The sequence below is a fragment of the Hakea prostrata genome, chromosome 2 (assembly GCF_041222555.1).
Source record: "Hakea prostrata isolate BN-2017 chromosome 2, UWA_Hpros_2, whole genome shotgun sequence".
Lineage (NCBI taxonomy): Eukaryota > Viridiplantae > Streptophyta > Magnoliopsida > Proteales > Proteaceae > Hakea > Hakea prostrata.
Window position 1 is genome coordinate 1,599,528 of NC_142601.1, and position 26,076 is coordinate 1,625,603.

Here is a 26,076-nt window from a genome sequence, read left to right on the forward strand (position 1 = left end):
ATGAGCACAAATCTGATTCTACTCCATATGTAGATGAGCTAGAAAATCATAAACACGGAGTTTGTCTTCCCACTTCTGATAAGAAGTAGCATCTATCTTATAGATGGAGTAAATTTCCCATAAAAATCAAGAGTGTGATAGTACCCACGCATAGTATTATAATATTGAGAGAGGTTGAGGGCCTTTTGCTGCAACTAATGGATCTTTCTATGAATATCAAAAGAATGAGCATTATTGCCAACCTCCAAATATTTGCTTTGGCAACTTGCCACATGACTGCAACATTGTTAAGGAGGTAACTCTCAGTGATAGTGGGTTCTCTGGAATTGACCAGATAACGCATCCCTAGACATTCATTAGTTTCACATTTTTTTGAGTCGGGCCAGTAGTCTTAGGTTTCATTGTGGTGCCATGACGATGACGACAAGACCCCGGGATCCCACTGCAAGTGTCAAAGATCTTGGCCTACTTAGATAGTTTATCCCTATTAGCTTGACAGGGTTCATTTGAGAAGAGTGAAAATCCCAATCACGTGTAACTGGAGCCTCTTCCACTTGAACAAACTAGTAGATCGTGTAGACATATTTGCTGATTGGAAAGAATATGGGAAACAAAAGAACCAGGGCTCCTTTGTCACTGAAGGATTTGGACCATCTATGTGTAATAAGGAAAGTGCTCATCACCAGGGGATCTAAACTAACAAGGGAAGCCAGCAACCTAGTAATAGCCGATAAAAAGAAGGCAGAAGAGAGGAGGGTTTGCAAGAGAGAGCCCCAGGAGGACCTGCGGCAAGGTGGCACTAAAGAGGGTTGAGGTAGAAGTGTTTTGGAAGGCTGAGAGATGTGGCGGTGGTTTGGCGGTGATTGGAAGGGAAAGTGGATCGATGGTGGTATGTGATGTTTCTACCAAAAAAGGAAGGGAATATTACGTTAAGGGTAAAATTGTTCTCAACATATGTGATATCTTGTTCGAACATCTTCAACTTTAATACCACGATGAGTATTTAGAAAATCCTGACTTTTATCAAAGAGACATTTTTACACATTATTCATATATGTACATGGTCGGAGATCTCACTCTCAAGCGAGATCTCGGTCGAGATCTACCAAAAATCTGGCGTAATCTCGATGGCCCATTTCGGTGGGTTTTAGGTCCCTGGTTGGGCTGAAACTTGGTATTTAGCCTATTTAAGGCCTTTTGAACACATTGGTGGCTTTAGATTTGTGAGAAAATAACCCTAAGTATGTCTTCTAAGTTGACCCTATGTGTAAAACCGAAATTATGTGAAATGCAAGGTTAGACAACATGTAATGTAAAGATATCAAGTAATTCAAGTTATCAACTATCTAGTGTCAGATACATTAACATTACACATCAAGTATTCAAGTGATCAAACTATCAAAGAACTTAGATGTCTTTAAAATTTTACAACCATAAGAAGTCTTAGACTTAAGAGTAACAAGATTACAATTTACAACTTACAAGACTACAAGACAATAAGACTATAAGAGTGTCACTCAACATTCTGCATCAACTGATTCTGAACGGTGGCCACATATGACTCCCAAGTCAACCCATCACTGTAGTATATCACATATCGGTTTATATGGAACTGATATGTCTCCTTGTCAGAAGACTAGAGGAATAGCACTCTGGGATAACCGTCAATCGTGGAAGGGTGAAAGAGCCATTGATGTTGTTGTTGAATATATGGGTAGGGGTTTCTAAACCACTTAGTAAACAACCCACCTTCACTCCCATATGCATACTCTCCAGGTGTAGGGTCTTGAGGAATAGCATGATCTCCATAAGAAGAACACCCAGTGTAATCTGACCCGGTGCTGTGATCCCTGTATAGGTACCCCGATGACTGCCAACTGGCCAAACTTTGTTGTTGTGAATCACTGTGACCATGATCTAGGCTCATGCTTCCCATGTTCAATTCAAGATCCTGCATGCTCGCATCAACATTCGCTTGCCCTTGGTTTGATCTTCTCTTCCTACTCCTAGTATAAGTCCGAGAGATATAGGAACTGTGGCTCGCGTGTGTCAGATGACTCGAACTTGGTGGAGGTGACTCCCTTTGTTGACCCTGATTTCTACCAGCAACACCACCAGCCTGATTGCCTCCATGATTTGATGGCTGACTTGGGCCACTTGGCCCACTACTAGATGTCACCGCAGTTGTTTCAAGTCGATCAAGTGGCTCCACAAATGGTACAATTGATCCTTCTGATGCTGCTACAACAGCCTGACCCTCATTAGAAGACATGTGCTCAGCAACAACAATGGTAGGATCCGGCTGCCCTCCTGGCCCATCCAGCACTGGGCCACCTTGATCCCTAACCCACTGATATATGACCTCATCTTCTAGGGGGGCTGGTGGAATATATCAGTCAACTCAATTGGTTTGGGATTTTTGTCATCTATATCATCTTGTATGTGCCCTACTTTCATCTCATGTTGTAATGCACATACATTAAGTCCTCGAGCCTCTTACTCCCCAATTTGTTCCGTACCTTACTATAGATGAGCGAGAAGGTGCTCCAGTTCCTCTCGCAGCTAGAGGATGAGCAAGTCTGTGTGAGTACTTTAATTGCTATGTCCCTAAGATTTGGCGCACTAGTTCCATATAGCACCCACCAGTCAGCTGCATAACCAAAAATAAGAATGCATTAGGCAAGTAAATCTTAAAATTTATATAACTTATCAGTTATCATTTATAGACTTATAGTAATGGACTATTTACCAGGATCATTTTTTTGCCTAGTTGCAACCGCAGAAGGCTTTCCGAAACTCCCAGAGGCATCCCTGAACTCCATGATCTGTACACCAATTATTCAATTATTGTATTATGTATATGCTTAATGCACTAATTCAAGAAGTCGAAGAAACAATTGAATAAGTTCTTACCTCTCCATTAATTGTCTCCTGCATGACGGGATTTGACACAAGCTTCTCCACCACGTCTTGCACCGCATTCATCAACCTTACATTAAGCCCCAGATCATTCTTGTAATGGTTACTTTGGGTTAAGGTAGTAAGCTTGTATTCTGGAAATAAAAAATTTGGTTAGTGATTTTGGTTGTTTATAAATTATAAAGGGGTAAATATCACTTACCACCCCTCTTAGCTGAACAAATAACACTTAAGACACCCTCTTAGTTGGATGATGTCACTAACCTCCCCTCTTACCTAGCAAATATATCACCACCTCCCCTTTGTTAACTTTCTCGGCTAAATTTAACTTTTACCATTAAATATTTTTCTAAAACCCCAAACTACCATTGGCTGAATTTTTTTTTTAATTTAAACCCTAAATTACCGTAATCACCCTAGCAGCTAAATTATCCTCAATTGAAATAATCGTTAAAAACCAAAATACTATACTTAACCCAAAGTATCTTTAATTATTAAAACCCCAACATACCCCCCCCCCCTTTTTTTTTTAAATTATCAAACAACTAAAAAAACACGTACTGCTTGATATCAAACTGCAATTTTAATTGGGGTTCTCTCTCTCTCTCTCTCTCTCTCTCTCTCTCTCTCTCTCTCTCTCTCTCTCTCTCTCTCTTTTTAACGTTTAAATTAAAGAATCGAAGTTAATTAAGGGTGTTTTGAAACTTTAAAATGACAACAATTGAGGGTGTTTTGGGCCAAGATGTCTCTATTTAAATTGCATTTTGATATCAAGTAGTACGCGTTTTTTTAATTGTTTGATAGAATACAAAAAAAGAGGTATATTGGGCTTTTAATAATTAAAAATAATTTGGGTTTTAACCATGGTGTTTTGGTTTGTAACAATTATTTTAATCGAGGGTGATTTAGTATTTTAACTGCTAGGATGATAACAATAATTTAGAATTTAAACTAAAAAATATTTTTAGCCAAGGTTAGTTTAGAGTTTTAGAAAAATATTAACGGTAAAAGTTAAATTTAACCGAGAAAGTTAACAGAGGGGATGTGTTTGATATATTTGCTAGGTAAGAGACAGGTAAGTGTTATTATCCGACTAAGAGGGTGTGTAAGTGCTATTTGTTCAGCTAAGAGGGGGGGAGGTAAGTGATATTTACCCAATTATAAATTATAATTTATAACTTATAACAAATTAAGTATGTAAATTAAGTATACAACAAAAACTTAAAGACTTAAAAGTGACTCACCAGCCAAGTGCAATGGATGCATTAAATGCGTCTCCCATCTATCATTGATGATCCTCTTGTAGGATTTGAAGGAGCTAAAGGCAGCAACTCTAACCAATTCTTTCATTTGCTGGAGGGCAGCATATATGTGGGGGCATTGTGGGCTTCTTCTCCGAATCCACCATCCTTAAAACAAACACAATAGGCTCTATGATGCCCACTGTCCTATTCAGTTGCCTCCAAAAGGAATCATTAGCAATGGTTTGTTGGACTAGTACTGCATCAGGATGGCTAGATCCACGCCAATTAAACCACTCCTCACTTGCTAACATATGCCGTAGACCCACCACTTTCTTCTGGAAGCTTTTCAGAGCTACATAGTTGGTGGCAAATTTAATCAATCCAAGTTTGACTAGATCACCCTTACAGTGATTCCTCATCATCTTCAGCACATAACCATGGTTATAAATAAAATTACTTACCCTTTTAGCCCTGTCAACCACAGTATTGATTGACTTTCTTTTCCTCAAGTCCTTCAACATAAGATCAATCGAATGTGCTGCATATGGTGTCCAAAAGAGTTGGATCCTGATGCTCTTCTTCTTCATCAACATTTCACCAGCTTTTTTGAAGTTAGCACTGTTATCTGTGACAATTTGGACAACATTCTTTGGCCCTACCTCGAGGACCACCTCCCTTAAAAGCTTGTAAAGGTAGTCATCATCTTTGATTTTATCTGAGACATCCACTGACTTAAGGAAGGATGTCTTTCCATTGCAGCTCAACATGAAATTAATGATGGATTGTCTTGTAGGACCAGTCCATCCATCAGCCATCACAGTAACACCATATGTAGTCCATTTTTCCTTTAATGAATCAATGTATTCCTCCACCTCCTGCTTTACCTTTGGTAATTATTTATTCATTACTTCCCAAGCTGTTAGGCCTTTAACCCCTACACCTGCCCTAGCAAGTAGCAATTGCATTGATCATCCCCTGATAGTTTGGTATTTTGGCTACATTGGCTGCAATGTTGTTGTAGAGCATGAATTTGCTGATTGCCAACCTAGCTTCCTCCTTCCTACTGCCTTCTTTACCTCCAGCAAACATATATGGAATGCTTCTTTGATAGATGTCTTGATGCTTGAAGAGGGAGGGGTCTTGGTCAAATGTGGCATCATAATGTCTAGTCTTCCTCCTCCTTTCGATCCTATCACTTCGATGGAAACTATGTCTAGGTGGCATGGATGCCCCTGACCCCGAACCACTTGCTCCTCTTGTTTGTTCGTATTGCCTCACATTCTCAAAATTTAAGGATTGTCTGCTAGCTTCCATTGCAGCCTTCATTTGTCTTCACTCGGCCTGTGACTCAACACCCATAACCCTCCTCCTCTCCTCATCGTTGTCTGACTCCTCATCAACATCAACAAAAGGTCTAGCCATCACTATATCCTCAAATTCCCTTTGCTTTTGTGCCATGTCCTCCTTTTTTGTTTTCCTCCCTTTGAAGTTGCTGAAATTGCTTTTTGCACTTTGTAGGGAACCTTGGGACACTTGGAAACATCTTTGTAGCTACCAGACAAATGTTGCTTTAATCTGGTTGGACCACCAGAATTCAAGGTCTTGAGGCAATACTTGCATCAGGATTTTTTTTGTCGACAGTCAGTGGATCCCCATGTTGCCAAGTAATGTCTTGAGTCCCACTACCAGTGCTGTCACTCCCACTAGTTGCCATTTAAGATTCAAGTGTACAACACTGAAACACATACATGAAAATGTTCCCAAATAATCATTAGAATAATTTTTAGATAAATAAAAACATGTATAAACAATGTATAAAACAACAAAACACACTTTGTTCTAAGGTAACATATATACAATGCTCAAATAAACATGTTTATATTTTTAAAATAAACTACATAATATGAGCATCATTAAAAAAGAAAATAGATAATTTTTTTTAATAAAGTATTATTTTTTATAATTATTTTATGTAAAGACAATTTATAAAACAACAAAACACACACTTTGTTCTAAGATAACATATATACCATGCTCAAACAGACATGTTTGTATTTATAAAATAAACTACATAATATAAGCATCATTTAAAAAAAAAACAGATAATTTTTTATAAAATATTATTTTTCATAATTATTTTATTTAATTATTTAAATCAAAAATTAAAAATAAATACAGCAAGCATGATAATCAAAATATGAATACATGGGATTGTAGCCCTCTCAATGTAGTTTAACATAAGTGATAATCACATTCATATCATAAGTATTTTTTTATAATTTATAATTTTAATTTTTTAGATAATATATTTTTTTAAATACGAAAATTAAAAAAAAAATAATAATAACAGAAAATTAAATTTGTTTCAATGAAAGTGTAGATCGAAGCTTGATCATCAACATATATTTATACTACACTCACACGCCCATTGTAGAACCTTTTATTTGAAAAAATTCAAAATTGGGGGAAAATCTTTCCTTTGTTGAAGATCACTTGAAATAGGCTTGAATCTATTGTTGTAGATGTGTTGATGTTTAGAAGTTGAATCCCCAACAAATTCCGGCAAAAATCCACTTTTCTGGGAAAAATGCATTTGTAGCGAGAGAGAGAGGCGAGATATGCCTCTCTCGAGTGAGACAGGGGGTTTTAAAACCCCCTAAAGAGGTGGTTGGACCACCTTTGGTGAGATCTCACCGGGATATTGGCGAGATCTCCCACCATGTATATGTAGATGAGTACAAGAAAATGAAAACTCTCGATGTGGGATACGACAACAATCCTTTTCCTAACTAAATGGGGTCGGCTATATCGATTCTTGCCTTCTAGTCAAGTCTGTCTAAGGCCATACTAGATACAAGGCCTAAGGTATGCTTATCCTTCCTCATCACTTCTTTTAAGGTTATCTTAGGTCTACCCTAGTTCTTCTAATTCTTTCATTATTTTGAGTTAAATCACTTATCCATACAAGGGCATTTACATGCCTCCATTGAACATGGGCATTCCACCTTTGACGGCTTTCTCATAGCTTATCATTTATCGTAGCTACTCCCATATCGGTTCTAATATGATCATTCTTTATTTTGTCCTTCCTAGTTTTACCACTTAACAATCTTAGCATCCTCATTTCTGTTGCATTGAGTTTATCTATATGATGCTACTTAACAGCCTAACACCATGCACCTCACATCATAGTTGGTCAAATGATGGTTCTATAGAATTTTCCTTTGAGCTTTAAAGGAATAACTCCATCAAACAAGACCTGGACCCACCTATTCACTTCATCCACCCTATTTTAATTCTTTGGAAACATCGTCCTCTAAATCACGTCTTTTCTTTATGATTGAGCGAAAGTGCTTAAATAATCACTTTGTGGGATCTCCTCATCAATTTTCACCACCTCATCATCCGCCCAATCACGACCAAAGTTACACACTAGATAATCCATTTTCGTTCTACTTAGTCTAAAGCTTTTGATTCTAAAATTGCTCTCTGTAATTATAATTTGGTATTGATTCCTACTCATGTCTCGTCTAGCAAAGCAATATTATCAGCAAAAAGCTTACACCAAGGAAGCTCGTCTTGAATGTCTTTGGTTGATTCATCCATCATAAATGCGAGTAAATATGGGCTTAAAGTTGATCCTTTATGTAATTCAACTATAATTGGGAATTCACCATATTGTCCCCCCTACCATTCTTACACTTGTCATTGAACCATCCAACCTACCTTTAACTATGTCCCTATATTTACTTGCAACATTCATTTTTTCCAATACTCGCCAAATTAACGCTTTAGGGACTTTATCATAAGCCTTTTCTAGGTCAATAAAGATCATATGAAGATCTTTCCTACACTCTATATACCTTTCTATAGGTCTTCTAATAAGGTAATAGCATCCATTGTAGATCTTCCCAGCATAAAGCCAAATTGGTTCTTTGTAATGGTGGTTACTTGTATCAAATGGGTTTCAATTACTCTCTCCCGTAATTTTATAGTATGGCTCATCAGTTTGATGCCTCTATAGTTATTATAGGTTCGAATATCACTTTTTATTTTGTAAATTGGAACCACAAGGCTTCTCATTCGTTCATCTGGTATTTTTCTTGTGTTCATAATCTTATTAAACAACTTGGTCAGCCGAGATAATAAACGCCCAATGTAGGATATTACAAAATAAATCCTAGAGACAATTCCACTCTTATACCTAATTACAACACAAACTTTGTTACAAGCAAGCATGTGTATATGGATTTATAATCTTTGTTCTGTTATCTTGTAATAGGAGTGCGTATCCTGATGGTTTTAGTCTGCTTTCTTCTTATGGGTTGATGTTTTTGCTCAATACCTAATTAATTTTAGTCTCTTTTTTTTTTCTTCTTCTTCTTCTTCTTCTTCTTCTTTTTTTTTTTTTTTTTTTTTTTTTTTTTTTTTTCAGATTATACAAATTTGAGGAATTGAAACTTTCCTAGCCAGAGTTTTACAGTTTTCTTGTAGCTTCATTCTATGTGTTATCTTTAGATATGCAACTAATTTCTCATCATTGTTCTTCAGGTTGTGTTAGACAAATTGGTTAAACCTTCCAGCGCAATACTTGACTATAATACGAGGTATTTTTAAAAAAGAAAAGGATTGTGCTAGCTACTTATAGGAATTCTTTCTTGAACATCTGCATGACTCACATTCAAGGACAATTATTCTGTAATGTTATTATATTATTTTCCTTGTTGTTGCGGTTCAATTCTTCTGTTATTCACTTGTTATCATTTTTAGGTGCAGATTTGGCATTAGGTCCTCGGTTTTAATGTAGTCTATTCTCGTTGAATGGGCTTCTAATCTTGACTGGAAGTTAACTGATATTCTAGAGGAGTAGCCATTTAAGGATCCGGAGCCTGAAATCAATGTGTGAGTGTTAGCTTTTCAGAGAGAAATTCAGTTGCACTTGCAGTACTCTAAATATTGGTACAATGTGGTTGAAATGGAAAATAAATTTCTAAATCTTGGATAGATAGACAGAAAATAAGTTCCTAATTACCTCTTTTATCCTTCGAAGTAAGGAACTCCCTCAGGCTTATTAATTTTAAAGACTAGACTAAAACTCAGTTGCCTGAAATTTCGAAGGTACTTCCAAGTCATAGATAATTGCAAGACTGGATGACCATGGACATAAACCTATCTGCCTTCTCCCCTCTCATGAAGCATATTTTTCCACCAATAAAATTAAATCCATTGTCTGCATCAAAATCTTTCAAGTTTTATTAAAAGAAAATTCGAGATGGCTTAGAAGAGGATGCGTTCTGGTTGAAGATATGTTTGATGTGGTATGTGTATTTGTTGTACAGATCTTTTAGTTCATTGTTAAGTAGTGATATGTTGCAAAGTAGAGGACCTTAAAGACCTAGGATGCATAGGTTTATTTAGGACTTAGGAGTAAGATATACATGGCCTTCGGTTTATCGCTGTTGAGAATTGAGCAGTCTTGGTGCTCAAGTAATTGAGTTTCTAATTTTAGAGAAGACTCCTTGGTGATGTCAGATTGATAGTTGCTTAGTGTGCAAGAATTTGGAGTTCAGAAGTTTCCTTTTCAGTTGCTTTCTAATTTCAGCTTACTTTCTATTTTGTGTTTCTTTACTTTTTGGACAAATTATCTTGCTTGTTTGGTCTGTCCTTTCTTTGTAACTTTGTTTCTATTTTTGGGAGAAACTTTACTTGTCCTCCAAGCATGTAACTTGAAGATTTTATTATAAATAAGAGGTGCCTATGATTCTTGAGAGGTCTAGTCCCGAATAGCAGGAAATTGCTTCCTTTTACTGGTTCAATGTCTCTTCTTCTTAGTTTCTTCTTCAAGTGTAGTTCTGATTTGATTCTAAGAAGCTGGTCTGTTACATGGTATCAGAGCATTAATCTGATTCCTTGGTTGCTCCTTTTCAATTGCCGCTTTGAGAGTTGTTTAGGTTTCCAGTTTGATGAACGGAACCCTAGTTCAATGAAGATGACAAAATATTCATTGAACTAGGATCTGACATGAAAGAATACACACACACACAAAAAAGTCAGTAGTTCATGTTCAGTTTTCTAAGCTTCGTTTGGAAGTTTTGCTTCGCTTGGAGATTTAGAGCTTCTCGATGGTGTTCTGTTTGAAGTTTTCTTGTTTCCAACATCTTTCCAGTCGTTTATTATTTCTTTACTTTTCTGGTGGTCTATCTTCGTTTCCTTCAGCGATGGCTTCTGGAGATGTTGAGTTACTGTTGTTTGAAAAAAAAAAATTGGTTTGAGATGGGAGAGAGAGACGATTGCATTCATTGTTCTGGATGTTCAACTCTAAACTGTTTCTCCCTGTCTTGAATCACTTCAACTTCTTTGAAGGATTATTCTGATTTTTCAGTGTCTTTGTATGAGAGATTGAACAAAGGAGCTTAAAGCTTTCCAGCTTCTATATCTTTATTTTGAATGGTTAAAGTGCCCAACTCATAATTGGTAAATTCGTAGGTTCAATTCCTGCTGGATGCACGCCAATGGGAACGTTCAATAAGTCTACTGGAATTGGCTCTGTATCAATGAAATCTCATCATTCATACATTATGAATTGGTATGGTATATTCATACCATACCATTTGAACAGTAAGAACTAGAATTCTTATTGATACTGGAATTCATAGGGAAGAAAATGGGTTTTATAGATGGAATCAAATTTGCAGTATTTACAGACAAAGGTATTCAATTATTGGGGAACAATCAATATACTTCTAATGTCGAATCAGGATCCACTAAGACAGAGATTAGAGAGAGAGACGATTGCATTCATTGTTCTGGATGTCTAACTCCAAACTGTTTCTCCCTGTCCCATGAATCACTTCCAACTTCTTCGAAAGGGTTATTCTGATTTTTCAGTGTCTTTGTGAGAGATTGAATTAAGGAGCTTAGAGCTTTCCAGCTTCTATATCTTTATTCTGTTTGTTACTTCCTTTGCACTAGAAATCAGGGAAAGCTTGCTTTGTCCCTTTTCTGCTTACCGAAGTTCAGGCGTCAACTGATCAGTAGCATTGACAACTGCAGATTTTTTGTTCGATTTTCTTATCCCTGTTCTCCAAGGTTCTTAGCTCCTTTTTGTGCGATTTGTCCCTAGAAATCAGGGAAAGCTTGCTTTGTCCCTTTTCTGCTTACCGAAGTTCAGGCGTCAACTGATCAGTAGCATTGACAACTGCAGATTTTTTGTTCGATTTTCTTATCCCTGTTCTCCAAGGTTCTTAGCTCCTTTTTGTGCGATTTGTGCGATCTGCACTCCATGTTTCTTAAATTGGTGCTTTGAAAAAAATACAGATAAGAGTGGAAGAGAAGAGAAAGAAGATCAGGGATGTTGAAGTTCAAGGTGCCGTCTCTTATTGTCTTTGATTTTAAAGTTTCAGTTTTGGGGAAGAAGATGGTTCGGTGGTATGGATTTTTGGTTTAGTTTTGGTTTGCTTTAGCTGGTTTGGTATGCTGGTTTAAGAATAGAAATTGGTTCAGCTTTTGGTTCTAATTCTTATTTACTTATTATTGGGTTTAGTTCTGGTTCAAATCCTTGTTTGTTTTCCAACTCTATTCTATTCTTAATTCTGGTTTCTGGTTTTGTTCCTGATTCTGGTTTCTGATTCAGTTCCCCTGATACCTAAACTTGCTTTAATTTGTGTTTCCATTATCGGAGTGCTTCCTAAAATTTAGGCTTCCAAGTTTACTCGTTGTCTCTTTTTTTTTTTGACCGATAAACACTAAGAGAACTTCACCTAGGAGATAATCTACAGCAACTTAAGTAGACAATCCTCCATGTTAATGTACCATTCAACAACGAGAATAATAGGTGGTGATGAAGATAAGCCATATCCGTAAGTAGTAGCACAATTACATCAAGGGCACTTTCTTTTGATGAAGATGAGCCATGTCCGTAAGAAGCAACAACAATTACATCAAGGGCACTATCCAAATTATGCCAATAGTAGGGAGGAATCTCCACACAAGAAGATAAAATGTACAGCCAAGGTCGCATATAAGCTCTTCGTAATAAGGCAGATAGTAGTTAGAAGTGTGGGTAGGTAAAAGGCAGTATAGGTTATTGCAGACCAAGTAGGTATCTAATTCTGTTCTCTGGTTTTGTTGTTGATTCTGGTTTCTGATTATATTTTCGGATCTCGTCCCTGATTCTGGTTTTTGATTTAGTTCCTTGATTCCTAAACTTGCTTTATTTTGTGTTTCCATTATTGGAGTGCTTCCTTAAATTTAGGCTTCCAAGTTTACTCTCTTTTTTTTGGGTCACTATTTCCTTTTGGGGATTTCTCTAATTACATTCGTGCCATTCCCTTTTCAATTTTGTAATATTTACAGATTTGCCATCCCTTTCCTTGTTTGTCATTCTCGTTCGTTTGGGAATTTTTTGTATTGGATATTGGTTGTCATTAGTTGTCCATGTGTAATGTTACATGTGAGGGGGAAATTGGAGACTCTTTCCATGTCTACTCAAGGTGTGTTGAAGAATATTATTGGTGAAGAATTTTATCCTTCGAAGATGGTTTTCTACAGCAACACCCATACTTACTTTTACCTACATTCTATGTACTTGCGTCCGTAGTAACCTATACTACCTTTTACCTATGTGATCCTAACCTATACTACCATTTACTTACCCACTTGGTCCATAATAACCTGTACTTCCTTTTTACTTACCTACTTGGCCTATAGTAACTAGTACCATTCCTTTTACCTACCCATGCTTTGAAGTTTTATCTACTATTTATCTTCTTGAGAAGAGATTACATGCAACATTGGACTTGGACTTTTTACCTACTTATGTGGACATTGGAGATGCATGTTTTCATTGTTGGATGGTTCATTGACATGAAGATTAAGCTGTTGTTGACTATATCCTGGGTGAAGTACTCTCAGTATTTATTAGCGTCTGTTATTGCTACACGGTTCAAGACTAGTGCTGGCTTTCAAGTTTATTCTTGTTGCGCAAGCTGGAGTTTTCTTTGTGTATAATCCAGCTTGAGGGCGTGCTCAAGTAATTGAGTTTCTATTTTTAGAGAAGACTCCTTGGTGCTGTCAGTTAAAAGTGATGGTTGTTTGGTGTGCAAGAATTTGGAGTTCAGAAGTTTCTTTTTCAGTTACTTTCTAATTTCAGTTCACTTTTTATTTTGTGTTTCTTTCCTTTTTGGACAGATTCTCTTGCTTGTTTGGTCTGTTTTTTCATTGTTACTTTGTTTCTATTTTTGGGAGGAACTTTACTTGTCCTACAAGCATGTGACTTGAAGGTTTTTATTATAAATAAGAGGTGCTTGCGATTCTGAAGAGGTCTAGTCCAGAATAGCAGGGAATTGCTTCCTTTTGCTGGTTCAGTTTCTTCTTCTTCTTCTTCAAGTGTGGTTCTGATTTGATTGTAAGAATCTGGTTTGTTACAATCGTTAAATGCTGTTACTTAGAGTTGATTGGGGAAATAGGATCCATGTAACCAAGGAAAATGCTTGTTTGAGTGGAGTGGAGTTTATTGAAACCCCCTTGATTTTATCACTCACACTTGGATCTCCATATCCTATAGGGCTAGGAGACCTAGATGCCTTTCACCCGATACATTAGGACTATTTAAACTTTTTCCCCCAGTTCATACTCTATTGTAGGCATAGTGCTAAATTTTGGGTTTCACCACATTGAAACCTCAAAATTTTGGTGAAATATCACCGAAATTTAGGAATATTTCAATGAAATTTTGCCCTTAAGTTTCAGGGGTATTTTGGGCTGGTTTTTGGTGTGTAGTCTAATGTGAGGCAAATAAACACAATAGGAGTGTTATTTTTGCCTTAAAACCTAATTTAAAGGGGTGTCCTTAATCAGCACATGTAAGAATTTAAACAAACGTAAATATGCAAATGATGCATGAGAACCTATAGATCTTTATTAAATTGCAAGAAAAAAAGAACTAGTGATTCCATCATCTCAATACCATACAAGTAGTTAAGTATATAGACAATAGTCACCAGTATAAGTATACACGTGTAGGCAAGTATATAGTAATCCCATCATCTCAATACCAAGTACGGTGCCTCGGTGGATCCATCTTCTATGTATGCACCATTGTAGTATGTATTATGTTCTCCTGTTAATGGTTGTTAAGATAGTCAAAAATTGCAGCTTTGCATCGCACGTCATCCACTGCCTCAAGAATCCCTCTCTGAGAGAAATGAGAGTAGGGATATGCAATAAGCTCATCTGGGTGTGGTGGTGTTGGTGGTAGACCCCATCCGAAGACGGACTCCACAATGGACTTTTGCCCCGAGGTCAACGCTTAATCATTGTGACCGCCATGGGAAAGGATACAGGGAAACCATAAGGATTATAATTGTAATTCCCATAAGTAAATCTGGAGCCTCTGGACTCATCCAAGCTCATGAATCCCATTGTGCCTGTCAAGCTCACCAAATCCAAGGATCCATAGGATTCAAGAAAGAATTGTACTCACCGTATGATGTGGTGTCATCCGCATAAGAGCTATGTGTGTGACCATATCTGTGTTGCTTCCTTGTCCCCTTCCCCTTTCAAGCGTAGGTCTTAGCACGACCACGATGTGCCTCCCCACCATGATCCTGATCCTTTGTGGCATATGTGAAGTGACTCTCCCTGGTGTATATTAGGGGGGGCAGCTGCGTCTCTGATAATGGAGGCGATAAACATTGTGCAAGTCCTCCATTATGACTGTCGTGCAAAATCATCACCACTATCGCCTTCAGTCTTATTGTCATCACCATCATCACCTCTAATTGTACTAGGAGTGAGGGTGTCATCTGAATCCTATAGACCGAGCATCGAAGGCACAAACTCATCATCCTCATGCATAGCAGAGGCATCCAACCCTCATCCAGAATACCGGCTGCCTGCTATGCATGTGCCTGGCCCTTAAGGGTATTCGAATAAGAATTTGCCACCCGACCCACCCGGACTTCATGAGTTAGAATTGGTTGGTTCTTCTGGTTCCCTTTCCCCATCAACTTCTTCAACGGACTAAGGTGGTCCAGACTCAGCATCTTTAGCATCTTCAACGGTGCATTTTCCAACGAATGAAAAAAACTGCTGATTCAATAGTTCCTTCATCAAATTTGGGTGCTTTAAAGCGCTGCGAGATGCCATGATAGCATCGACATCAACCCTTGCAGCTCAAGCAACCTGTGGGTCATGCCTCCCTTTAGGCTGGTCCAACACCGGCTCACCCTTGTTCACTAACCACTCAACAGCGGGATCTTGATCCTCTGTTTCTGCCTCGGAGATATTGTCAAGGTCGATGTCCTGCCCCCCCTCCCCCCGGTGTCAACTAATTCCCTGGTGTGTTGCAACTTCAACCTCATATTGTAGTGTTATAAGACTAGACTATTGAGGCATTGACTCCCCAATCTGTTTCTCTAGTTCTTCTCGCACCCAGAAGTGGAGCAAGTCTAGGAGAGGATCCTGATCATTAATCTTTAGAGGTTTGTTGTGTTCCTACTATATAGAACCCACCACTCAGTTGCATTATGACAAAAACATTAAGTTAATAATTAATGTATAATTTACTTATCTGTAAATTGTAGTAATAATCATAGAAGAAATTTCAAAATTGTCGAAATTTCGACAGAAATTCCTGCATTTTTTAAAATCGAAACAAAATTCCAATTATTTCAGAAAAGTTATAGGTTTCGATCGAAACTTCAGAGATTTCAATCATTTCAAAGGTCTCAACCGAAATTTCGACTGTTTCAACATTTCAACTTGTTTTCCTCAATTTTTGTTGATTTCTATCCCATTTTCTCCTAATTTCCACGACTCTTTTGCCTTCAAGCACCTGTTTTGCTCATCTTTTGCCTCCAAACACATCCGGCAGCAATAGAATGTGAAGCATTAGCCATACCCAATAGTTCCCTCTCTTTTTTTGTTGTTGTTTTGTACATGCCTTAAATAATCTTGTATTGCTTTGAAATTAATATTTATTTAGCCTAGGACTATGATTTATGATTGTGTTTTGTTAAAGTTTTTTTTATTTTTTTTTATTTGTTACTATTTTTTTCATTTTCTGATTTTAATAATTTCTTTCTAAATTATGTGAGACACCATTACTTGATCTAGTTGGTTATTTTTCTTTGTTGACTTGTTGTATATGTAACAATTCTATCAAACAATTCATGTATGTTGATGATTTTATGCATGTATGCAATATAGTTTGTACTTGTCAAAACCAGTCATTTGTTAGTATACTTGAATGATAAATTTTCAGTTTTTTTTGCAAAATACTAGTTTTATTGTGTTTATTATGCTTTAAATAGGTAGAAGGCAATAAATCAAATGAAATGGACGTCATATAAGGCCCGAAATATAGGGTTGAAATTTTTAAAAAAATCATATGTTCCGACACCTAAAAATTTCGGCCTTAAATCCTGGTTTTGACCGAATTTTTTCCTTGGTAATAATAATAATAATGCATCTAACATGGATTAGCGTCATCCCATCCCTAATATCATCATCTAAACTGAAGGATCCAAATGCATTCCTAAACAAGTTTATCTACAATCATTTGTTACGATGGTTAGCTAAATTCTTCCAAAAATCAAATGCATGTCCTAAGTTCGAAATCCCTACTATCTCACCTCGTAGTGGCAAAATGATTAAGACCATCAGATCCGGCTCCAACTTTACGATCACATCCATCTTCGCATCAAGCAGTCCATGTCCAACCCCAAATGTTCGTTTTACTGATATTTGGGGTTGAGATTATAAGCTGCACAATCCACAAAGTTACAATTGGATTTAAAATTGAATGAGTTACCACTACCAACAAGGCAACAACCCATGACAGTTACTTACTAGCCTTATTTAGCAGATGCATAAAATGTTGCTTCCATCGTTTATCGATGATGTTCAGGAAACCCTAGCAGCCTCTAGGATTTGCTCTTTGTATGGCAGTCTTCATACATTGAAATGGCTGCATATAGGGGGCATAGTGGGCCCTGTTAAGGAATCCACCATATACTAGACCTTTATAACTGGCTCCATGGTTTATAAGACAATCCCCAAATTTCTCCTGAAATCCTCAGATGAGATGGTGCACTAGGCATCGCACCTGTTTTGGGTCCTGAATTATAATAAACACATTAAGTTAGTACTTAATGTAATAATTTGTAAAATGAAATAATTGTATAAAATTTGCTTATCCAACCTGGATTTAGGCTAATCAAATCACTCCTGGGATGTAAACATCAATCTCAAGTTTGTCTTCTTCTCTTGTATAGTATTGAGGGCAACAAAATTCATCACTGATCTCGTCGGACCAGATCGCACCAACTCTCCATTACATGATTGCTTCATCATGTCGAGAGCCTAGGTATGATTAAGATGAAGTTTATCACCTGTCTAGCCTTCACCATACGCCCTCGAGAATTTTGGTCTTCCCAATATCTTTCAACATGAGATCGATACAATGGCTGCATAAGGTGTCCAAAAAGGATGATACTAAGGTGAACTTATTATCATCTTACCTACCTTCTTGAAGTTGGCGCCATTGTCAATGACGATCTGCACTACATTCTTTGGCCCCACCTCCTCCACCACGTTTTGTAAGAGACCAAGGATATAGGTGTGGTCTCTCACATGACTAGTAGCATCCATAGATCTCAAGAATACAGTCCTTCTATCACAATACATTATTAAGTTGATAATCGACTATTTCGTCAGATTGGTCCATCCATCAGACATAATGGTGCATCTATAAGTATCCTATAAGGGTCTTATATCCTCGATGTATTTTGCAACTCCTCCTATGTAAGGTAGGTGGTCAACAACTCTTTATGGGTGGGACCGACATATCCGGGACCTGCCTCTGCAATAGTGCTAATCATATTCTTGTGGTAAGGGCCCTGTGATGTGTTTGCTGAAATGATGTTGTAGAGCGTCTACTTTGCCACTGAACTTTTATCCTTGCCCATCATATTTTTCCAAGCACCTAAAATCTTGAGTTGCTTGGTCCCCCTCTCCTGAAAACATCAGTATCCTGCTCTAGAATCGGGTCCTGACGGCGTGAATAATCAGATGTTGATGGAGGAGTGACCCTCTGACTCTTTGATTTTTTGAACATGCCATAAATACAAACCCTTCCCCCTGTCCCAGATGCTCCTGTATCTTTAGCTCTGGCCCTCTCCTATTCATGGTGGTGTGATGCGCTACTCTTTGCCCTAGTGCACCTCATCTCCCTCTCCTCTTGCTCTCTACCCACATTAATGGGGTTAGCATCCTCAAAATATAAAACAACCCTGTGTGTTGTAGGTCCTCACACCATGTCATCAAGTGCTCTTTCTGCTCTGTTCTTCTCCTCTTTCTTCTTCCCCTTCCCTTTCTCTGATTCCCTGATTGCCTTCACGACCTTTGCACTAGCCTCTTTGCATGTAGACACATCCTTTGTACTCCTAGTGATGTGTGTTCCTTAGACTTGCTGATGCCACCTGACCCTAACTGCTTCCCACAAAAATTACATCGTCTTGTCTTTGCTTCCATCAATTGTGACACAGTATTGCCATCCAGGGTCAACCTTCCCTTCTAGTCTCTATGGCTGTCCCTATTGTCCACCTTGTGAATCACCTCCCCTGACTCCTACTAGCAGAGATGATCATTGTTGCATATAAAACAATTGCATAAGTCACTGAACAACAAAATAATTTTCTCCAAGCAAAGAAACAATCATATACCCAGATATTAATTTTTTTTTTCCCTTGCCCATGTATTATTTTGTTTTAAATATAAATAAATTTAAAAAAAAAAATCAGCAAGAAAATATGCTGCCCATACCAAAACCGGCGCATATTGGGCCAATGAATGGCTAACACTGCTGCTGTCGATAGCTAAGGGGTACTAGTGCTACGATTGTTTCTTTCATCGGCAACATGTCAGTGCTTCCAACCATCTAAATTGATTATAGATTTGTGGGAAGAGTGATGTGAGAAAGGGATTGAGGAGCATTTTGATCATCCAAAACTTTTCTGGAGACTGGAGAGTATAGTTTACGTGGTTTTAAGTTCTTTTGTTTGTATTTTCTTAAGAGACCAAAGATTGTCTATAGGTTCCAAACCTAGAAGCTATTAACTGAGTCATAAATTTGGGAGGAAGTTACCTGTTGAGAACTTGAGATTAGTAAATACTATTGAAGGTTTTGATTGTTGCTATCCTTTTATGTCATTGTGGCTTTTTGTGGAGTGATTCTGTCTGGATGTTTGTCTGATGGATTTATGTTCCTGTGAACAAAAAGCTTGTCATATATTGAGTGGTGACCGTGATTCTATGTCATGTTTCTTAGTTTCTGAATTCCTGGTCATTGGAGCTTGACAGATATCTACTCTTTATTCACTCTTTACTGAAGGTCTGAAACCAAGATATTTGTTTGAGTCTGTTATCTTCACGCATAAGGTGGACCATCTGATACAGTTTTGTCTGTTGTCATCCCCGTTATTGTTCAATGTTGGTAGCACCTATCGGTTTGGGGCCTCAATTGAGAAGTGGTTAGGAACAGATTATGACATGTTTACAGACACTGGGTGGTGTTGCAACTCCCACATATTTTACAAGCTTTAGATTATTATATTCTTTTTAAAATTTGTCCAAACTCTCTCATCTTGACTCTTCTACCTAGAGCAAAAGAAAAATAGTTCATTTCCTTTTCTAGGGCTGAAAATTAAAAAAGTTCATAAATAGCCGGAAATTTTTTTATTTTTACTTTTGAGTATTTTGTTATTGAAAATGAAGTTACAGTTATGGTATGTTTTAAGGATTCTTATACTGCTTTCTTTAGGTATAGTGGAATAACATGTGAAATGCTGAGTAAGGTGACTACGACACTTAAAGATATGCAGGTGCGTCACTTGGTTTAAGTCCTGGTTCCATGGCATTTTTTTCCACCCTTCTGTGGAAGGCGATGCAAGTTTTCTTGAATGAACTAGTAATCCAGCTTTTTCTTATACTATGTGTCTTTGGCATCAATATAATGTTTAGTTGTTCTTCAGGAAGAGTTTTTGAAGCATGTTTACAAAGATACCATCTTAGTGGGGCATTCCTTGGAGAATGACCTAGCAGCTTTAAAGATCTCTCATGATGTGGTGATTGATACTGCAATATTGTATAAAAATCCTCGTGGTATACGTTATAAAACTGCTTTAAGAGTGCTTGCCCGGAAATTTCTTTCTAGGGAGATACAGACATCTGAAAATGGACATGACAGTGTTGAAGATGCAAGAGCTGCAATGGAATTAGCACTGTTGAAGATTAGACATGGTAAGCATTCAGATGCATTTCTTGGTTCCTTTTATTTTCTGATATTTTGAAAGCTGGCTGATGGGGATGTATCATGCAAATTATTGTTTGTAAATTTTCTGTTAATTGTTTCTAGCAACATATAACTGTGATATGTGGACATAGGTAGGATTTTGTGTTGCTTCAGAGTCGAAGTTAATTATACTACTGTTTGTTTCTTGATGGTTCAAGGAGTTTGAGTAGATATTATACAACCAAAATAAATAAATAAATTTAGCCTTATCTCAAATAGAACAAGATTTTTTTTTTCAAACATAATGTCAACCTAATAATTATTGTTTCTAATTCCATGTTTCTGGTGTTCTTTTTCTCCATATAACTTTACTTTCTTCTTTACCTTTGATGGATTTAGGGATTAACGGTCCTAGGGTGAGTGTTTGGGTGTGTCTGGCAAAACGTTCTTTTGCCCTACCATTTCCCAAAAAGTGCAGCTCTCTCTGGACCTACCTTCTCATGTAGATTGTTGCTCTTTTTAACTTCTTGATTAGAGTTATTATCCAGTGAATGATGGACTATATTTAAATGATATCTTAGTCAAAGCACCTTATTTTTGTCTCTATAGGTCATGTAAAATGATACTTTATTTTTATTTGATGCTTGTTTATCCAATAGCTCATTAACTTTGGTTATAGGACCTGAATTTGGTTCGCCACCATCATTCATGCGTAAGAAATTGGTCACAGTTTTGAATGACTGTGGCAAGACCTGCTCTTTTATTGATGATATTTCCTTGGTGAAGCGGTATGCTACTGCATCATGCCATGCAGTTCCTGTATCATCAGATGATGAAGCACTTGCAAAGACTAGCAAAGAGGTCGGTCTTATAACCACACATTTATCTTTAATGTTATTTCTACTTCTGAATGATAACACTTTTAAATTCTAATGTCCATTTTTTTATTTGTCGGTTTAGGTAAAGAAGGATAATGTACACTTTGTCTGGACTCAATTCTCGGAGTTGAATTCCTATTTCCACAGAGAAGCAAAGGATGTGGACAAACTGAATAGTAAAGTTGCAGAAATGATATCATTGCTTACATGTCGTAAGGCATCTAAAAAAAATAAAGCCATGAACTACTCTTTGAACCCTGAATTGAAGATCATACTAAGTCGTCTGGATGCTCGAACCCGAAACCTCTATGACGCGTTACCAACAAATGCTATGCTTATTGTTTGTACAGGTCATGGAAACACAGCAGTTGTCCAAAGGTATGTCATGAATGCCTTCTGCAACCATTTATGTTCTGATCATATGCTTTTCTGATTAACGTTATTAATATCAACAAAGACATTTACGTTATTAATATCAACAAAGACATTTGCTATGAGTTATGATTTGATATTACAAATAACTGGAATTCTCGGACTGGGGAAAAGGACCAAAGTTCCTATATTTGCTATCTTTTCAATCTATCCACTTGACAGAAAATTAATTTCCTCTGGTTTCCCTTTTAATGAATGCCAGTTATTTTGCCAGATTATACTCACGCATAAAGTTAATGTTACTTAGCTGTATCTTATGTACTATTGGGAATTATCCTATTCTTGCTGCGCTAGAAAAAAGGGCATCTGCATACAGATGTTAACCTTTTGATTTGATGAGAGAGGCTTAGAAACAAACCTATGATCACATGTCCTGTGCTGTCAGGTGTTTTAAAAAGTATTTGCTTGTTACAAGCTTAAAAGCAGATTGGTACTTTATTCTGGTTAATTGCTTTTCTGTCATCTTTTCATTTCATTTCATTTGTGAAGATGCGTCGGTGGGAGTAATGCTCCAGAAAGCCCATATAATTCCCTCATGATCGTTCCCATCATGGAATCATAGTTTAGTTGACTCAGAATGGGTGTAAAGAATCTAAGTAGTAGTGGAATATTTATCAATCCGAGCTCACTTCTCGACAGGTCATCTTTATGGTAATGATCTTTTATTATGTAGTTCTTTTCTGTTCAACAGTCTTAAAAGGGTATCATCCATTTTATCTAAGGTGCAACTTTTTTGTCACCAAAGTAGTGAATTAAGAATTTGAAAAGGAAAAGTAATTAATGTTATAGTTTCTTGGTTCAATTATGACTTTATCTGATCTAAACTTGGTACCCTTTTTTTCTAATTGTCGAGTCTAACAGATTTTCTTGTTTGTTTGTATTTGTGCATCGGGTTTAGGTTGAGGAAAATGATCACACAGGAGGGAGAGACCACAATGTGCCGTGAGAAACTTGTCAAGGCATTGGGAGAGCTCCAGGCCCAAGCTGAAGTAGGTCTATGTTTTGTTACTGTGAAGCAGTGATCTGTTGGTTCGGTTAAGGTTCTTTGCCGTTCTGGCGTTCTCTATTTTGTCTGTATGTGAGGAAAATCAAGCAAATGCCTCTACTTTTTTCGGAGTGTTATGTAGCATGGGTATCATTTCTGCTACTTTCACTTTTCAATTTGTCCATCTCTGTCGTTCTCTGGCATATAGAAATTCAACTCAGAAAACTGGTTACAGACAGATTTATATTGTCATTCCTTACCTAAAGCAACGAGTAGAAGTCAATATTGAAATTGGGAAGTGTGTTTCTCTCACTAAGTAACATTTAAGATTTTCGCCAAAAAGAAAAGTGATAAAATTAACCTTCTACACCAAGGGGGCTCAGTTGGTAAAAAAATCGCACCACTTAGTGAGTGGTTTAACTCTCTCATGGATGTTGAAACATTGTTATTCTTATCATTAAGTAAAAATAAGTAAAAATAAAAAATAGCCTCTGATGTCATGCATCTGATATTCTGTTACTGAGGCCTCATATGTTCACTGTTTGAGTCACCCTTGGGTAAGCATCATCCAGCTTCTGAGAAAGCTGATAGGGCAGGGCGTTACTGAAACATCGGTTGCGGGCCTGCAGTTGCTCTCCCATCTCATTTTTCTTCCCTTGGTGCCAACATTGTACTTAGTACGGGGAAACTACCACCACCTCCTTGGTGGAACAGCGGGTCTTGGTATCACAGTTGGGTTCTTGCGATGCAGCCTCCAAGAAATGAGTTCTGTTCATGCCAACAGTTTTGCTATGTAGACCCCCCCCCCCTTCATTATAGGGAAGTAATGCCGTTTAGGCTGGTTAAGGTGAAATTGTTGACAGTACTATTTTTACCTTTAACCTAATCCAATTCTATTTTCAATGTAAAATCATACAGGTGGGTAAATGGATATTTCACCTCCTCTTCCTTCTGTTCTCCTACTCCCGAACATTTCTCTTAATCCTTAATGGTGATATGTTACCAAGGCTGTCTTTTCCGTTTCTTGCGAATCTTTCAGCTAGTATGGGGGTGGGAAGAAAAGGTTGGTTTGCCTGTTGAACGGTAGGGAATAAACAAAGAAACAATAAACTGCTAGGTGAGTCGTGCTCGTCAATCCAAGGCACGCGTAAATGAATGGTCCAAAGCTCTCTCTCTGTTTTTGCAGTCTGAGGAACCTAAAAGCTTCTTTTTAACGTACTTTTGCGAGAATGTTAGTGGTGGAGAGAATAGTAGAAAACTAAGAACCTTGTAGATCTCTTTAATACTTGAGATCGTGAGGAAGCAAGCATTATTTCAAGAGTACTTGGTTGAATCCAAACTTCTAATATTAACTTAAAGCTGTGTAAACCACTGCGTTCTAGCTGACTATACATCTCAAAGACACATGTCACACTTTAATAGGGAGCTTTTTCATTGGAGTCAGCAGAGGCGTTATGGGGAACAAGTTTGGACCGGAGGAAGAAGGATCTTCCATCTCATCATACTGTTCCTCATCATCCGCCAACCATCTCCAAACAAGAAGGTTAAGTGTCGGGCATTTATGTTTAAAACTTGTGTATTATTTTTGTTGGTGTTGAATCTACAGAGGTTGTAGATTGCGGATCACACCAACGATTTAGTTATGGCTCAAACTGATCAGATCTACGTACACCTGAAAATTCACTAAAAGATACTATTAGAAACAGAGCCGACTTGATCGGCGATCCATCTCCGACGATCAAAGCAGTAGAGAGCTAGATGAGATCAAACTAGAGCTCATGAAAACCTTAGATTTGAAAGAGCTAAGAGCAAGAAAATTGCAAGTCTAGTAAAAATGAAGTGTCATACATTTTTCTTCCACTTACTCCCTATTTATGGATTTTCCTTATTGATTAGGTCTTATTTGGACTGTCGGATGCGCACCTTTAGATTGATGGTTATGATTAGATTCCCATGTAACTGACGGCTCAACCTTGTGTTATACTGAGACCACCGGTTGACTCAGTACAAACTGATAATTAATGGTTTACCATAACATGACCCCCAAGCCTACTGACCAGGTTGACCTCAACTAAGACTCTCATTAGGAGGTTTAAACTCTTCCTATGATCCACATGATTATTCTTCGTCAAATTCATTTGGATATGTTCTCAATCCATCTTTAGTTGTGAGAATTCATCAGTATTTGAGTTCACCTCTGATCATGAGAATTTATTTGGAAACATTGAGCTCATCTTCTGATCAAGAGAGTTCATCGGGGAGTTTTGAGCTTATCTTCTAATGAGGAGAGTCATCAGAGGATAATCCTGAGCTCATCTTTCTAATCAGAAGAGTTCATCAGAGGATGTTAAATTCTTCCCTGGTCAGGAGAGTTCATCAATGAATAATGTATTCATAAAGCCATCATGTTTTCCTTAAGAGTTATTCATCTGACTCAACCTTTATCCCCAAATTTTCTTCCATGGGCCAAATTTGAATCCCCCAACGTTTAGGATTCTTTAAGAGCTGGCTATGAGTCGCGTCTTGATCCGAGATTATCTGTAACTTGATCTCCTCGTCTTGGGAAAACACTCAGCCCCCATTATCATTTCGAAGTTTAAAATGTTCCATTCCTGTCAGCCTTTAGCAATCTTCTCATAAATGCTAGATTTTTCTTATCCAATACATTTGATCCTCCAAGGTACGCTCTGTACCTCTTTCCTAACTAATTTGTTTGTTCCACGTGTCCAATTTTTTCCCTCCAAAATGCGGATGATTCACCTTTTCTTTCTCAAGCGTCGATTCAATTCATTTACATCCGTTGATTCGAAGCATCGTATATTTTCCCTCTGAATTTGGAGAGTTTCCATTTGCATCGTTTCACTTCCTTTATTTACCTTGTTCCTCAGTTATGTCTTTTCTTCTTCATCTTTATCTCTGCTTCACCTTTATAAACCCAAAATATGGTCTGCAATCCAAGTTATTGTGTTAAAACTTTTGAACTTTTTCATCTTTCTCCCTTCATTCTTACCTTAATTTCCTCTATGATTCCTTCCTTTTACTATAAAATTCATTTCATGGACCCAACTAACAACCTTGCTAGCCCCATCCCTGTTCTTGAACTTGAGGCTTCATCGAATCTCTCTTCAAGAAAGGCATGTGCTGAACCTTTTGCTGCTGGACCCAGTAGAGCCCCTAGTGTCGATTAGGATCTTGTTCCTTACGCCCACAATGAAGGCGCCATTCCTTACGAGCTTGTAGAAATCATTGGGAAGAAGAAAAACCCTAAGATTGTTGGTGTGATATCCCTCGGATTTCTAACCCTTTAACCCGTGGTTTCAAGAC

At 37.5% G+C, this 26,076-nt stretch overlaps 1 protein-coding gene across 2 annotated transcripts in view; it reads left to right on the forward strand.

The window, feature by feature from the left end:
• The window catches only part of LOC149023193 (Polynucleotidyl transferase, ribonuclease H-like superfamily protein), a 59,787-nt gene extending 36,592 nt beyond the window's left edge, over positions 1-23,195 (forward strand). Inside the window, exons 8-13 of one of the 2 annotated variants that reach the window (XM_089143751.1) lie at positions 8,715-8,770; positions 19,987-20,047; positions 20,198-20,465; positions 21,137-21,318; positions 21,418-21,713; positions 22,666-23,195. In XM_089143751.1, the coding sequence (XP_088999877.1) occupies positions 8,715-8,770; positions 19,987-20,047; positions 20,198-20,465; positions 21,137-21,318; positions 21,418-21,713; positions 22,666-22,789 (987 nt within the window). In that variant the 3' untranslated portion in view covers positions 22,790-23,195. The remainder of the gene's footprint in view (positions 1-8,714; positions 8,771-19,986; positions 20,048-20,197; positions 20,466-21,136; positions 21,319-21,417; positions 21,714-22,665) is intronic. The other variant, XM_089143749.1, reaches the window with a different exon arrangement.
• Positions 23,196-26,076: the final 2,881 nt, after the last annotated feature.